This window comes from Somniosus microcephalus, unplaced genomic scaffold (assembly GCF_052327205.1).
Source record: "Somniosus microcephalus isolate GS21.2 unplaced genomic scaffold, FLI_Smic_1.0 scaffold457, whole genome shotgun sequence".
Taxonomy (NCBI): domain Eukaryota; kingdom Metazoa; phylum Chordata; class Chondrichthyes; order Squaliformes; family Somniosidae; genus Somniosus; species Somniosus microcephalus.
Genome location: NW_028225644.1, coordinates 49,003 through 63,295, shown reverse-complemented (window position 1 = coordinate 63,295; position 14,293 = coordinate 49,003). Strand labels below are relative to the sequence as shown.

At 50.6% G+C, this 14,293-nt stretch overlaps 1 protein-coding gene across 1 annotated transcript in view; it reads left to right on the top strand.

Moving 5' to 3' along the window:
- Positions 1-14,293, top strand: part of LOC147081744 (carbamoyl-phosphate synthase [ammonia], mitochondrial-like) — a 191,891-nt gene that overhangs the window by 165,125 nt on the left and 12,473 nt on the right. Inside the window, exons 33-36 of the mRNA XM_085980727.1 lie at positions 3,597-3,671; positions 5,111-5,209; positions 8,057-8,116; positions 13,276-13,388. Coding sequence (XP_085836853.1) covers positions 3,597-3,671; positions 5,111-5,209; positions 8,057-8,116; positions 13,276-13,388 — 347 coding nt within the window. The remainder of the gene's footprint in view (positions 1-3,596; positions 3,672-5,110; positions 5,210-8,056; positions 8,117-13,275; positions 13,389-14,293) is intronic.

Below are 14,293 nucleotides of genomic sequence, written 5' to 3'. Positions count from 1 at the left end.
TTCAGGGGGTGGAAATGGAGTGGCAGGAGGCTCGCAGGGCAGTAACTAAAGGGGAGGTGGTGGGCGGGGGAAGAAAATCAGCCGACTTATTTGTCGCGGCCCGTTGTGCCTTTGAACGCAGGGTCCGTGCCGCGACCTGGCAGCCTGGCACTCTTGAGTGCCGGGCTACTGGCATGGCACCCTGCTCCCCGGTGGTCCAGGTAGGGCCCCGCAGAGTTGTGGGCTTGGGCCCTCCCCTTTAATGAGGGGAAGAGCCCTTCCACGTGGCAGCGCTACGTGGCCCAGTGCATAGCACTGCAGAACGCACTGCCCTGATTATCGGGGTTAGCGCTCTAAGAAGGAAGTGGAGCGCTTCAATTAGTGCTCCATCTCCCTCTTGGGGCACTGAAACTGAAGTTAGCGATCACCGGCGCTATTTTTCTCCCAGCGCTATATTTAGCGTCCAGGCGATGTTAGTGACCCAAAATGGTTTGATTCCTTCCCTAAACCCCTTGGCCTCTCCACTTCTCTGTCCTCCTTTAAAATTCTACTCTTTGATCAAGCTTTCAGCCACCCTCCTGGGTTAAGGATGTCACTGAGTGGCTGTCGAACATTCTGAGGGGGGATGGTGAACAACCAGAGGTCGTGGTCCATATCGGTACCAACGACATATATAGAAAGAGGGATGAAGTCCTGCAGGCAGATTTTAGGAAGCTAGAAAATAGATTAAAAAGCAGGACCTCAAAGGTAGTAATCTCTGGATTACTCCCAGTGCCACGTGCGAGTGAGTATAGAAATAGGAGGATAGAGCAGATGAATGCGTGGCTGCAGAGATGGTGCAGGAAGGAGGACTTCAGATTCCTGGGGCATTGGGACTGGTTCTGGGGGAGGTGGGACCTGTATAAGCCAGACGGGTTGCACCTCAACAGAGCCGATACCAATATCCTCGCAGGGAGGTTTGCTAGTGCTGTTGGGGAGGGTTTAAACTAAGTTGGCAGGAGGATGGGCACCAGGATGTAGCATTAGAAAGGAGAAAGAATGGGCATAAAGGATTGGGAGAGACGGATAGCTCTAAAGCAAGAAATAGTAAGGTATTCGGTGGGGTCAGGCTAAGAGAGAACGCAGGTAGGTCTAAGATGGGTTTACAGTGTATGTATGTGAACGCACGAAGCGTAGTAAACAAGGTTGCTGCGCTGCAGGCGCAAATAGCCACATGGGAATATGATGTTGTGGCAATAACTGAGACCTGGCTCAAAAAAGGGCAGGATTGGGTATTAAATATTCCTGGATATAAGGTGTTTAGGCAGGATGCTGGAGAGAGAGGATGCCCTGGAGGGGTCAAGGACAGAATCTATTTGGCTAGCGTTAAGAAATAACAGAGGTACCATTACACTACTAGATGTATTCTGTAGGCCACCAACTAGTGGGAAAATATGGAGGCGCAAATTTGCAGGGAAATTACAGAGAGATGCAAGAACTAGAGTAGTGATAATGGGGGACTTCAACTAACCTAATATAGACTGGGATAGTAATAGTGTAAAGGGCAGAGAGGGGGAAGAATCCCTGAAGTGTGTTCAGGAGAACTTTCTTGATTAGTATGTTTCTGGCCCAACAAGGAAGGCGGCATTGCTGGATCTGGTCCTGGGGAATGAGGTAGGGCAAGTGTCAGTAGGTGAATATTTAGGGAACAGTGATCATAATATCATAAGGTTTCGATTAGCTATGGAAAAGGACAGGGAATAATCTAGAGTAAAAATACTTAATTGGAGGAAGGCAAATTTCAGTGGGATAAGAACGGATCTGGCCCGGGTAAATTGGAATCAGAGATTGGCAGGCAAAACTGTAATGGAACAATGGGCTGCCTTTAAAGAGGAAATAGTTTGGGTACAGTCGAGGTACATTCCCACTAGGGGGAAAGGTAGGGCATCTAAAGTCAGACAAAAGAGAGAGAGAGTAAGATGAAGCAGAAAAAGAGCGCGTATGACAAATGTCAGGTCGAGGATACATCTGAGAATCGGGCTAAATATAGAATGTTCAGAGGAGAAGTGAAAAAGAAAATAAGAGGGGCAAAGAGAGGGTATGAGAATAGAATGGCAGCCAACATAAAAGGTAATCCAAAAGTCTTCTACAGGCATATAAATAGTAAATGGATAGTAAGAGGAGGGGTGGGGCCGATTAGGGACCAAAAAGAAGACCTATGCATGGAGGCAGAGGATATGGCTGAGGTACTAAATGAGTACTTTGCATCTGTCTTCACCAAGGAAGAGGATGCTGCCATAGACATAGTGAAGGAGGAGGTAGAGGAGATACTGGATGGGATAAAAGAGGAGGTACTAGAAAGGCTGTCTGTACTTAAAGTAGATAAGTCACCAGGATCGGATGGGATGTATCCTAGGATGCTGAGGAAAGTGAAGGAGGAAATCGTGGAGGTACTGGCCATAATCTTCCAATCCTCCTTAGAATCAGGGGTGGTGCCAGAGGACTGGAGAATTGCAAATGTTCCACCCTTGTTCAAAAAACTGCTTGAAAGGGTGGTGGAGGCAGACTCAATCATGGCTTTCAAAAGGGAGTTGGATAAGTACCTGAAAAAAAAACATTTGCAGGGCTACGGGGAAAGGGCGGGGGAGTGGGACTAGCTGAAGGACTCTTGCAGAGAGCTGGCACGGGCTCGACGGGCCGAGTGGCCTCCTTCCGTGCTGTAACCATTCTATGATTCCTAATATCTCCTTATATGGCTTGGTGTCATTTTTGTCCGATAACGCTCCTGTGAAGCGCTTTGGGTCGTTTTCCTAGGTTAAGGGCACTACATAAATGTAAGTTGTTGATGTGCACACCGAGGACAATGGACAAGTTTCTCTGTTTCTAAACCCAGTGGCCTGACTAAATAGACATGGGCAACAAAGTTGGGATCAATTCTGCTCAGTTGCAGGTCAAGTTGTGATGCCAAGTGTCCTGTTTATATGTCACTGCATCCACTGTATTTTGAGTTTTTTTTCCCAACAACAAATATACGTCACTGTACTCTCACTGTGCGAATGTTAGCAATTGGACATTCTGCACGTCCGTATGAGATTGCCTGCCATTTTAACATGTTTTAACCAAACTATTTTAATGTGTTATAGCCCCCATTATAGGGAGTTACATAGTGGCTTTGACATGGAAAGCTTCCTGCAGCACTGTATGGGGTCAATAAATAAAAGGAGCAATGGTGCGGACAATAAGCCACGGTGTGAGAGTTGGGAGAGGTGATCAAAAATTTTAAGTGGAGAAAGAGGTGGAGAGGCAGAGGTGTTGAGGGAGGAAAGAGAGGGGATTTGTACACCAACATCTCTGGGGATTTCACCCAAACTTTATTCTCAACAAAATCAAAATGGGTTGCAATATTACACCAAACTGCAAAACTTGACAAGCCTGAGGACATTGCACTAAATATGAGTAACTGGAAAAATGAACATGGTGAGTTTTGGTTTTCAACTGCAAGGGGTGCTATTGTTTAATAATATAGAAGGCTTTGGCATCCTCGGTGTACATATGCTGCGTTAAGTTCACACTCATTAAATGGTTTAGAAATCCATGCAAATAATACATTTTAAGAAGTTTATTTTGGGCATTTGCAGGCTCCCATGTTTTCCTGGCCGCGACTGAGGGATGCTGACCCAATTCTGCGTTGTGAGATGGCATCTACTGGAGAGGTACCAGCATGTCGACACTCCATTAATCTCCATTGACACAGCTTCCTTTTACTGATTAGCCTGAGAGTAATTCCAACAATGACCATCATGTTCCAAATGTTTACTGTCTGTTGCCCTGGGGACAGAAGAAAGGGAAAGGGTGAGAGGGTAGAAAGAAAAATAAATTAATTAATTGTATTTATATAGCGCCTTTCATGACATCAACATTAGAGTGTCAGCTGTGGCTCAGTTGGTAGCACTCTTGTCTCTGAGTCAGAAGGTTGTGAGTTCAAGTCTCACTCCAGGGACTTGAGCACAAAAATCTAGGCTGACACACCAGTGCAGTGCTGAGGGAGAGCTGCACTGTTGGAGGAGCCGTCTTTCAGATGAGACATTAAACCGAGGCCTTATCTGCTCTCTGAGGTCAACGTAAAAGATCCCATGGCACTATTTTGAAGAAGAGCAGGGAAGTTATCCCTGGTGTAACAACAGAAAACGCTGGAAACACTCAGCAGGCCAGGCAGCATCTGTGGAGAGAGAAACAGAGTTAACGTTTCAGGTCTGGGACCCTTCATCAGAACTGGAAAAAGCTGGATATGTAACAGATATTGAGTCCGGAAGGCTGCAAAGTGCCCAATCGAAAGATGAGGTGCTGTTCCTCGAGCTTACGTTGAGCTTCATTGGAACAGTGTAATAGGCCGAGGACGGAGAGATCAGAGTGGGAGTGAAGCGGAAAATTAAAGTGACAGGCGACTGGAAGCTCAGGGTCACCCTTACGGACTGAACGGAGATGTTCCGAAAACCGGTCGCCCAATCTGCGTTTGGTCTCCCCAATGTAGAGGAGACCGCATCGTGAGCAGCGAATACAGTATACTAGATTGCGAGAAGTACAAGTAAATCAACATTGAGTTCAACAATTTCAGATAATAATCCCTGCCCCCATTTTTCATGCTGTATGATTTTGCCATTCTCATTTGCAACATTTTATCTTTCCTGCCTCTTACATAAGCACAGTATGTTCTTTCAATCCCTTCCTCCCCTCCTAAACCACCCCCCCTTCCTGATTGTGCACCTGTTTAATATCTGTTACATCTCCAGCTTTTTCCAGTTCTGATGAAGGGTCCCAGACCTGAAACGTTAACTCTGTTTCTCGCTCCACGAATGCTGCCTGGCCTGCTGAGTATTTCCAGCATTTTCTGTTGTTACTGTACTTCAAAAGTACTTCATTGGCTGTAAAGTGCTTTGGGTCATCCTGAGTTTGAAGTGCCTGTCTAGATTTTGTGCTCAAGTCTCTGGAGTGGAGCTTGAACCCACAACCTTCTGACTCTGAGGCGAGAGTGCTAGCACTGAGCCAAATAGAATAACATTGGCAATTTTATTTAAATATATACAAGTGTGTAGGTATTTAATATTTGATTTTGCAACAAATGAATGGGATTGGTCTGCTTCTGTTTCTGCAGGTTGCTTGCTTTGGGCCAAATATTTATTCTGCGTTCCTGAAGGCGATCCTGTCCACTGGCTTCAGATTACCTCAGAAAGGGATTCTAATTGGAATTCAGGTACAGTTTGGAAACTAGCTTCAGCCTCACCCACTGGAAGCCCAGCTCACACTGGCTCAGACCTTTGCGTGTGTTTGTAACGACGCTCGTATGGCACCCTTGGGTTTGATTTTGGCCTCGCCTCTTGTTAGTGCGCCTGGTTCCCAGCTTTCTGCGTTCAAGTGGAGCCAGCCTCTGGGTAGGCCATCTCCCAAGAATGAAAGCCACTGTGGTGCGCATACACGATTGTTGATACACTGACGCGCACACACATGCTGGCCGCTCCCGTGCGTTTTGACATGAGCACACTGCTCAGCAGCAGCACTGAACTTATACTAGCGAGCTCCGAGAATCAGTAGTTAATATGGACACAAGAACATAAGAAATAGGAACAGGAGTAGGCCCTTCGAACCTCTGCCATTCAGTAAGATCACGGCTGATCTTCTACTTCAACTCCACTTTCCCGCCCTATCCCCATATCCCTTGGTTCCCTTAACATTCAAAAATCTATCGCTCTCTGTATTGAATATACTCAGCGACTGAACATCCACAGCCCTCTGGAATTCCAAAGATTCACCACCCTCTTGAGTGAAGAAATTTCTCCTCATCTCAGTCCTAAATGGCTGGCCGGCCCCTTATCCTGAGACCAAGCCCCCTGGTTTTAGACTCTTCAGCCAGGGGAAACACCCAGGATAAACTTCTGGTAGGTTCACTTTTGGTAGTATTGCTGACTGAGTGTTGGTACTATTGCAATGTAAGAGCCATTTAGGTGTAGTTCTGCATTCATAAGAACAGGAGCAGGAGTCGGCCAAATGGCCCTTCAAGCCTGCACCACCAATCAATAAGATCATGGCTGATCTTCGACCTCAACTCCACCTTCCCACCCGATCCCCCCCATATCCCTTGATTCCTGTGCTTCCAAGGAACTTGGGCTTCAGCGTTGGTGCCCCATCTTCTGGGAGCTTGGGTTTGTAGAACTAACCTGGTCATGATACTTATTATGTGTGTTAAAATGCATGTTGACCCTCGACTCCCTTGCTACATTATTTCCTGTTATCTTCAAGCTGTGAGTTGCACCCTGGCCTTTGGCCCTTCACCTCGTTCCTCAGTCTCGACAATAATGAAGTGGTGTAGTCTCGGGCTGCTCTTTTACAACCTATTCTATTCTGCAGAAGAGTGAATTATAATCTACAGTATCGGAGCCGAGATAGACAGATTACTGATAAATTATAAACACTACTTGATTAAAGCACATTAAAGGACAGTCGGCAGGATATGGGAAATATGGTGGAGGCAGGGAAGGAGGTCCGGCAGACACTGGTCCTCTACAACAGGTACAATGTACTAGCTACCTGTGAGGATGAGGAGACAGACTGCGGGAAGGACAGCAACAATGCTGACCAAGCATTGTTGAGCAGAGAGCTTTCCAAGGGGTGGAGGAGCAGCATAGAAAGATTGTAGTTATAGGGGATAGTTAATAGGGGATCACAACCCCTCAGATAATGAAGCAGTCCATGCCCACATGCAGCAAGACCTGGATGAAATTTAGGCTTGGGCTGATAAGTGGCAGGTAACATTCACGTCACAGAAGTGCCAGGCAATGACTATCTCCAACAAGCGAGAGCCTAACCACCGCCCCTTGACATTCAATGGCATTACCATTGCCGAATCCCACACCACCAACATCCCAGGGGGTCACCATTGACCAGAAACTTAACTGCTCTTGTGGCTACAAGAGCAGGTCAGAGGCTGGGTATTCTGCGGCGAGTGTCTCCCCTCCTGACTCCCCAAAGCCTTTCCACCAGCTACAAGTCAGGAGTGTGATGGAATACTCTCCACTTGCCTGGATGAGTGCAGCTCCAACACTTAAGAAGCTTGACACCATCCAGGACAAAGCAGCCCAATTGATTGGCACCCCATCCACCACCTTAAACATTCACTCCCTCCACCACTGGCATACCGTGGCTGCAGTGTGTACCATCTACAAGATGCACTGCAGCAACTCGCCAAGGCTTCTTCGGCAGCACCTCCCAAACCCGCGACCTCTTCCACCTAGAAGGACAAGGGCAGCAGGTGCATGGGAACACCACCACCTCCAAGTTCCCCTCCAAGTCACACACCGTCCTGACTTAGAAGTATATCGCCGATCCTTCATAGTCGCTGGGTCAAAATCCTGGAACTCCCTCCCTAACAGCACTGTGGGAGTACCTTCACCACACGGACTGCAGCGGTTCAAGAAGGTGGCTCACCACCACCTTCTCGAGGGCAACTCGGGATGGGCAATAAATGCTGGCCGTGCCAGCGATACCCACGTCCCAGGAACGAATAAAAAAAAAAGTGTCATCCTTCGCAATTAAGATCAAGAGCCCCAAAGGGTGTGTTGCCTACCTGGTGACAGGATAAGGGATACCTTGTAGCAGCTGGAAAGGAACCTGGAAAAGCAGGGGAAAGATCCAGTTGTCGTGGTCCATGTTGGGACCAGTGACTTAGGAAGGAACAGAGGTCCTGCTAAGAGAATATCGAGAGCTAGGAGCTAAATTTAAAAAGCAGGACCTCGTGGGTGGTAACCTCAGGATTAAAAAAAAGGTTTCTTTAAACTGCACTTAAAGCTAACGTTCGAACCCAGGGATCAGCACTGGAATCCATTTAGACTCTGGACAGTCACAGAGCAGCTTCAGGTCGCACAGAGCTGGGGAGAGCCTCAGACCATCCACCACATGGGCACTGACAGAAGAGTGATAATCCACAGTACCTGCTCTGCTGAGATCCTTACACCAAGGACCGATGTTCAGAGTTGATTATAATAGCTGCACAGACCTTCATTCAGACCGAACTGAGATTCTCACTTTACGCTCACTTCTTTCACAGAGCTCATTCCGATCAAAGTTCCTGGACACTGCACAGCAGCTGCATGAGCAGGGTTACAAGGTAGGTCTCGAAGCCTCAAGTTATAATAGATGGTTTAAAGTACCATATATCTTGTTATACCACACTGCCTCTGCCAACTGTTGTTAATTCACGTGTCATTTAGATGACATGTTTGTGAATTTGTTTGACCATCGAGTTGAGGAATGCTTGTGCTGGGATGGCTGTGAATTCAAGCACCCATCAGGTACTCCCAGATCAGGTATAGCAATGGGTCGGTGCTGCCTCACTGAGCCTCTGCAACATGACTCAGGCCACACCACGTAGGACCGTTACAGCAGAAAGCTGAACTCGGCTCCCGAATGTGAATGAGTAGTGCCGCCCATTGCCTCACCCAGTCCCCGCTCCCCACCCCCCCCAGTCTAGGCTGTGTCTTTCTGCCCGCTCCAGACTGTCTGGGTGTAGGGCAAGACGAGTGTTAGGAGAGGTGATTAAAGGCAGGAGGCCAGAAACGCTGCCTGCAGTCTCATGCCAAGGCACCTCGTAGGAAAGCCCCAGGAAATACCGGGGCATCCCCGCTTCTCTACCCTGTACCTGGGGAATGTGGGGGCATCACCGCTTCTCTACCCTGTACCTAGGGAATGTGGGGGCATCACCGCTTCTCTACCCTGTACCTGGGGAATGTGGGGGCATCACCGCTTCTCTACTCTGTACCTGGGGAATGTGGGGGCATCACCGCTTCTCTACTCTGTACCTGGGGAATGTGGGGGCATCACCGCTTCTCTACCCTGTACCTGGGGAATGTGGGGGCATCACCGCTTCTCTACCCTGTACCTGGGGAATGTGGGGGCATCACCGCTTCTCTACCCTGTACCTGGGGAATGTGGGGGCATCACCGCTTCTCTACTCTGTACCTGGGGAATGTGGGGGCATCACCGCTTCTCTACCCTGTACCTGGGGAATGTGGGGGCATCACCGCTTCTCTACCCTGTACTTGGGGAATGTGGGGGCATCACCGCTTCTCCACCCTGTACCTGGGGAATGTGGGGGCATCACCGCTTCTCTACCCTGTACCTGGGGAATGTGGGGGCATCACCGCTTCTCTACCCTGTACCTGGGGAATGTGGGGGCATCACCGCTTCTCTACCCTGTACCTGGGGAATGTGGGGGCATCACCGCTTCTCTACCCTGTACCTGGGGAATGTGTGGCATCACCGCTTCTCTACTCTGTACCTGGGGAATGTGGGGCATCACCGTTTCTCTACCATGTACCTGGGGAATGTGGGGCATCACCGCTTCTCTACCCTGTACCTGGGGAATGTGGGGCATCACCGCTTCTCTACCCTGTACCTGGGGAATGTCGGGGCATCACCGCTTCTCTACCCTGTACCTGGGGAATGTGGGGGCATCACCGCTTCTCTACCCTGTACCTGGGGAATGTGGGGGCATCACCGCTTCTCTACTCTGTACCTGGGGAATGTCGGGGCATCACCGCTTCTCTACCCTGTACCTGGGGAATGTGGGGGCATCACCGCTTCTCTACCCTGTACCTGGGGAATGTCGGGGCATCACCGCTTCTCTACTCTGTACCTGGGGAATGTGGGGGCATCACCGCTTCTCTACCCTGTACCTGGGGAATGTCGGGGCATCACCGCTTCTCTACCCTGTACCTGGGGAATGTCGGGGCATCACCGCTTCTCTACCCTGTACCTAGGGAATGTGGGGGCATCACCGCTTCTCTACCCTGTACCTGGGGAATGTGGGGGCATCACCGCTTCTCTACCCTGTACCTGGGGAATGTCAGGGCATCACCGCTTCTCTACCCTGTACCTGGGGAATGTGGGGGCATCACCGCTTCTCTACCCTGTACCTGGGGAATGTCGGGGCATCACCGCTTCTCTACCCTGTACCTGGGGAATGTCGGGGCATCACCGCTTCTCTACCCTGTACCTAGGGAATGTGGGGGCATCACCGCTTCTCTATTCTGTACCTCGGGAATGTCGGGGCATCACCGCTTCTCTACCCTGTACCTGGGGAATGTCGGGGCATAACCACTTCTCTACTCTGTACCTGGGGAATGTGGGGGCATCACCGCTTCTCCACTCTGTACCTGGGGAATATCGGGGCATCACCGCTTCTCTACCCTGTACCTGGGGAATGTCGGGGCATCACCGCTTCTCTACCCTGTACCTGGGGAATGTGGGGGCATCACCGCTTCTCTACCCTGTACCTGGGGAATGTGGGGGCATCACCGCTTCTCTACTCTGTACCTGGGGAATGTGGGGGCATCACCGCTTCTCCACCCTGTACCTGGGGAATGTGGGGGGCATCACCGCTTCTCTACTCTGTACCTGGGGAATGTCGGGGCATCACCGCTTCTCTACTCTGTACCTGGGGAATGTGGGGGCATCACCGCTTCTCTACCCTGTACCTGGGGAATATCGGGGCATCACCGCTTCTCTACCCTGTACCTGGGGAATGTCGGGGCATCACCGCTTCTCCACCCTGTACCTGGGGAATGTGGGGGCATCACCGCTTCTCTACTCTGTACCTGGGGAATGTGGGGGCATCACCGCTTCTCCACCCTGTACCTGGGGAATGTGGGGGCATCACCGCTTCTCTACTCTGTACCTGGGGAATGTGGGGGCATCACCGCTTCTCTACCCTGTACCTGGGGAATGTGGGGCATCACCGCTTCTCTACCCTGTACCTGGGGAATGTCGGGGCATCACCGCTACTCTACTCTGTACCTGGGGAATGTGGGGGCATCACCGCTTCTCTACTCTGTACCTGGGGAATGTGGGGGCATCACCGCTTCTCTACTCTGTACCTGGGGAATGTCGGGGCATCACCGCTTCTCTACTCTGTACCTGGGGAATGTCGGGGCATCACCGCTACTCTACTCTGTACCTGGGGAATGTGGGGGCATCACCGCTTCTCTACTCTGTACCTGGGGAATGTCGGGGCATCACCGCTACTCTACTCTGTACCTGGGGAATGTCGGGGCATCACCGCTACTCTACTCTGTACCTGGGGAATGTCGGGGCATCACCGCTTCTCTACTCTGTACCTGGGGAATGTCGGGGCATCACCGCTTCTCTACCCTGTACCTGGGGAATGTGGGGGCATCACCGCTTCTCTACCCTGTACCTGGGGAATGTGGGGGCATCACCGCTTCTCTACTCTGTACCTGGGGAATGTCGGGGCATCACCGCTTCTCTACCCTGTACCTGGGGAATGTGGGGGCATCACCGCTTCTCTACCCTGTACCTGGGGAATGTGGGGGCATCACCGCTTCTCTACTCTGTACCTGGGGAATGTCGGGGCATCACCGCTTCTCTACCCTGTACCTGGGGAATGTCGGGGCATCACCGCTTCTCTACCCTGTACCTGGGGAATGTGGGGGCATCACCGCTTCTCTACCCTGTACCTAGGGAATGTGGGGGCATCACCGCTTCTCTATTCTGTACCTCGGGAATATCGGGGCATCACCGCTTCTCTACCCTGTACCTGGGGAATGTGGGGGCATCACCGCTTCTCCACCCTGTACCTGGGGAATGTCGGGGCATCACCGCTTCTCTACCCTGTACCTGGGGAATGTCGGGGCATCACCGCTTCTCTACCCTGTACCTAGGGAATGTGGGGGCATCACCGCTTCTCTACCCTGTACCTGGGGAATGTGGGGGCATCACCGCTTCTCTACCCTGTACCTCGGGAATATCGGGGCATCACCGCTTCTCCACCCTGTACCTGGGGAATGTCGGGGCATCACCGCTTCTCTACCCTGTACCTAGGGAATGTGGGGGCATCACCGCTTCTCTACCCTGTACCTGGGGAATGTCGGGGCATCACCGCTTCTCTACCCTGTACCTAGGGAATGTGGGGGCATCACCGCTTCTCTACCCTGTACCTGGGGAATGTGGGGCATCACCGCTTCTCTACCCTGTACCTGGGGAATGTGGGGCATCACCGCTTCTCTACTCTGTACCTGGGGAATGTGGGGCATCACCGCTTCTCTACCCTGTACCTGGGGAATGTGGGGGCATCACCGCTTCTCTACCCTGTACCTGGGGAATGTCGGGGCATCACCGCTTCTCTACCCTGTACCTGGGGAATGCCGGGGCATCACCGCTTCTCTACTCTGTACCTGGGGAATCTCGGGGCATCACCGCTTCTCTACCCTGTACCTGGGGAATGTGGGGGCATCACCGCTTCTCCACCCTGTACCTGGGGAATGTGGGGGCATCACCGCTTCTCTACCCTGTACCTGGGGAATGTGGGGCATCACCGCTTCTCTACCCTGTACCTGGGGAATGTCGGGGCATAACCGCTTCTCTACTCTGTACCTGGGGAATGTGGGGGCATCACCGCTTCTCTACTCTGTACCTGGGGAATGTCGGGGCATCACCGCTTCTCTACCCTGTACCTGGGGAATGTCGGGGCATCACCGCTTCTCTACCCTGTACCTGGGGAATGTGGGGGCATCACCGCTTCTCTACTCTGTACCTGGGGAATGTCGGGGCATCACCGCTTCTCCACCCTGTACCTGGGGAATATCGGGGCATCACCGCTTCTCCACCCTGTACCTGGGGAATGTCGGGGCATCACCGCTTCTCTACTCTGTACCTGGGGAATATGGGGCATCACCGCTTCTCTACCCTGTACCTGGGGAATATCGGGGCATCACCGCTTCTCCACCCTGTACCTGGGGAATGTCGGGGCATCACAGCTTCTCTACCCTGTACCTGGGGAATGTGGGGCATCACCGCTTCTCTACTCTGTACCTGGGGAATGTGGGGCATCACCGCTTCTCTACCCTGTACCTGGGGAATGTGGGGGCATCACCGCTTCTCTATTCTGTACCTCGGGACTTGCAGGAGGGAAATAAACATTTTAGTTACTTATTTGACCATATTTTCTCCCTCCTCTCCTGGCGACTGGCTTGTGTTGGGGTCCCATTTTCCGGCTCCCATGCGCCCTCCAGTACCTCACCCACATGGTCACTCTTCATGTGTGAGCCCTGCAATGTGCCGGCAGGCAATAGGGAAACACATGGCTACTCTGTCACCCCTCCTGGGATGTCAATCAGGAAAACCGGGTACCCGGAAAAGAAAATAACCTTTTCATTTGGAGCCCATTACAGCATTATAATCAATGGTTTATGTGTCACGAAGGACAGTATGGCCCATGTTTGACATGAAACCCACTGTTTTTTGTTGAAGCTTTATGCTACAGAAGGCACATCTACCTGGTTGAATGCCAATGATGTGCCAACGGCGCCTGTGTCATGGGCCACTGCAGAAGACCACAACACCTCCGCTCCATCCTTTACCAAGTGAGTACTAGCAGCGCTCATTGGAGGTACTCGGCATGGCTACCTTGGCAGAGATGGGGTTATTCGAGACTGAGCATTGCTTGAGTTGTCGAGTTTGGGTGCAATCTGGGGGCTCGTTACGCTGGTTTCCTGAAGTGAAGTTTTAGTTCAAGTTTCTGCTCAAGCTCATTTGCATAATCACAAATGTCAAATCTTATGAACCAACGCAGTCGGGCAACGTATTAGAACGTAATCGTTTTTTTTTTTTTTTTTTTAAATCCTGGCTATATTTAAGAGTGGTAACCTGGTGCACTTTTATTAATACAGCTGAAAATTAGTTTATCACAAAACATAAGCATTTTTAATACGAGTGTCTTGTCCATCACCTGTGAGTAACCCGATTTTAAATCACAGAAAATGACTTGAAAAACTATACTGAACCATTTAATAATTTAATTGGTGCATAGAAGTCAGTTTGTTAGTAAATTGAATATTTTTAATGTAAGAAGCTTTTAGAACATGCCGACTGGTGGCTGTGCGCCGAAGAAAATGAGTGCAATTTGAAGAGCCTCCTCGAAGGCCCGCAAACGGACGCAATTAGCGAAAACTTGCCGTTAAGTCAATCTGGGCGTGGGGCCGGCTTCAGGTGAAATTATTTTAAACCAGTGTTAAAGATCGCGGAAACTTGACTAATGCCGGGCGTAACTTGCGTTTAAAATTCCCTATCTTTTACGCTGGTTCGGCCAATTTTATCCAGATTGTGCTGAAGAACCAAGTGTAAACTCTACCCCACGGACTTTTAAAAAGGCTTTGACAAGCTGCTTAATAAGATCGAGCCCTGTGGGACTGAAGGGAAGGTCCGGGGATGGAGAAGGATATGGCTGCATTGTTCTGGTAGAGAGTTTTTATTACAGGTAATGGGTATG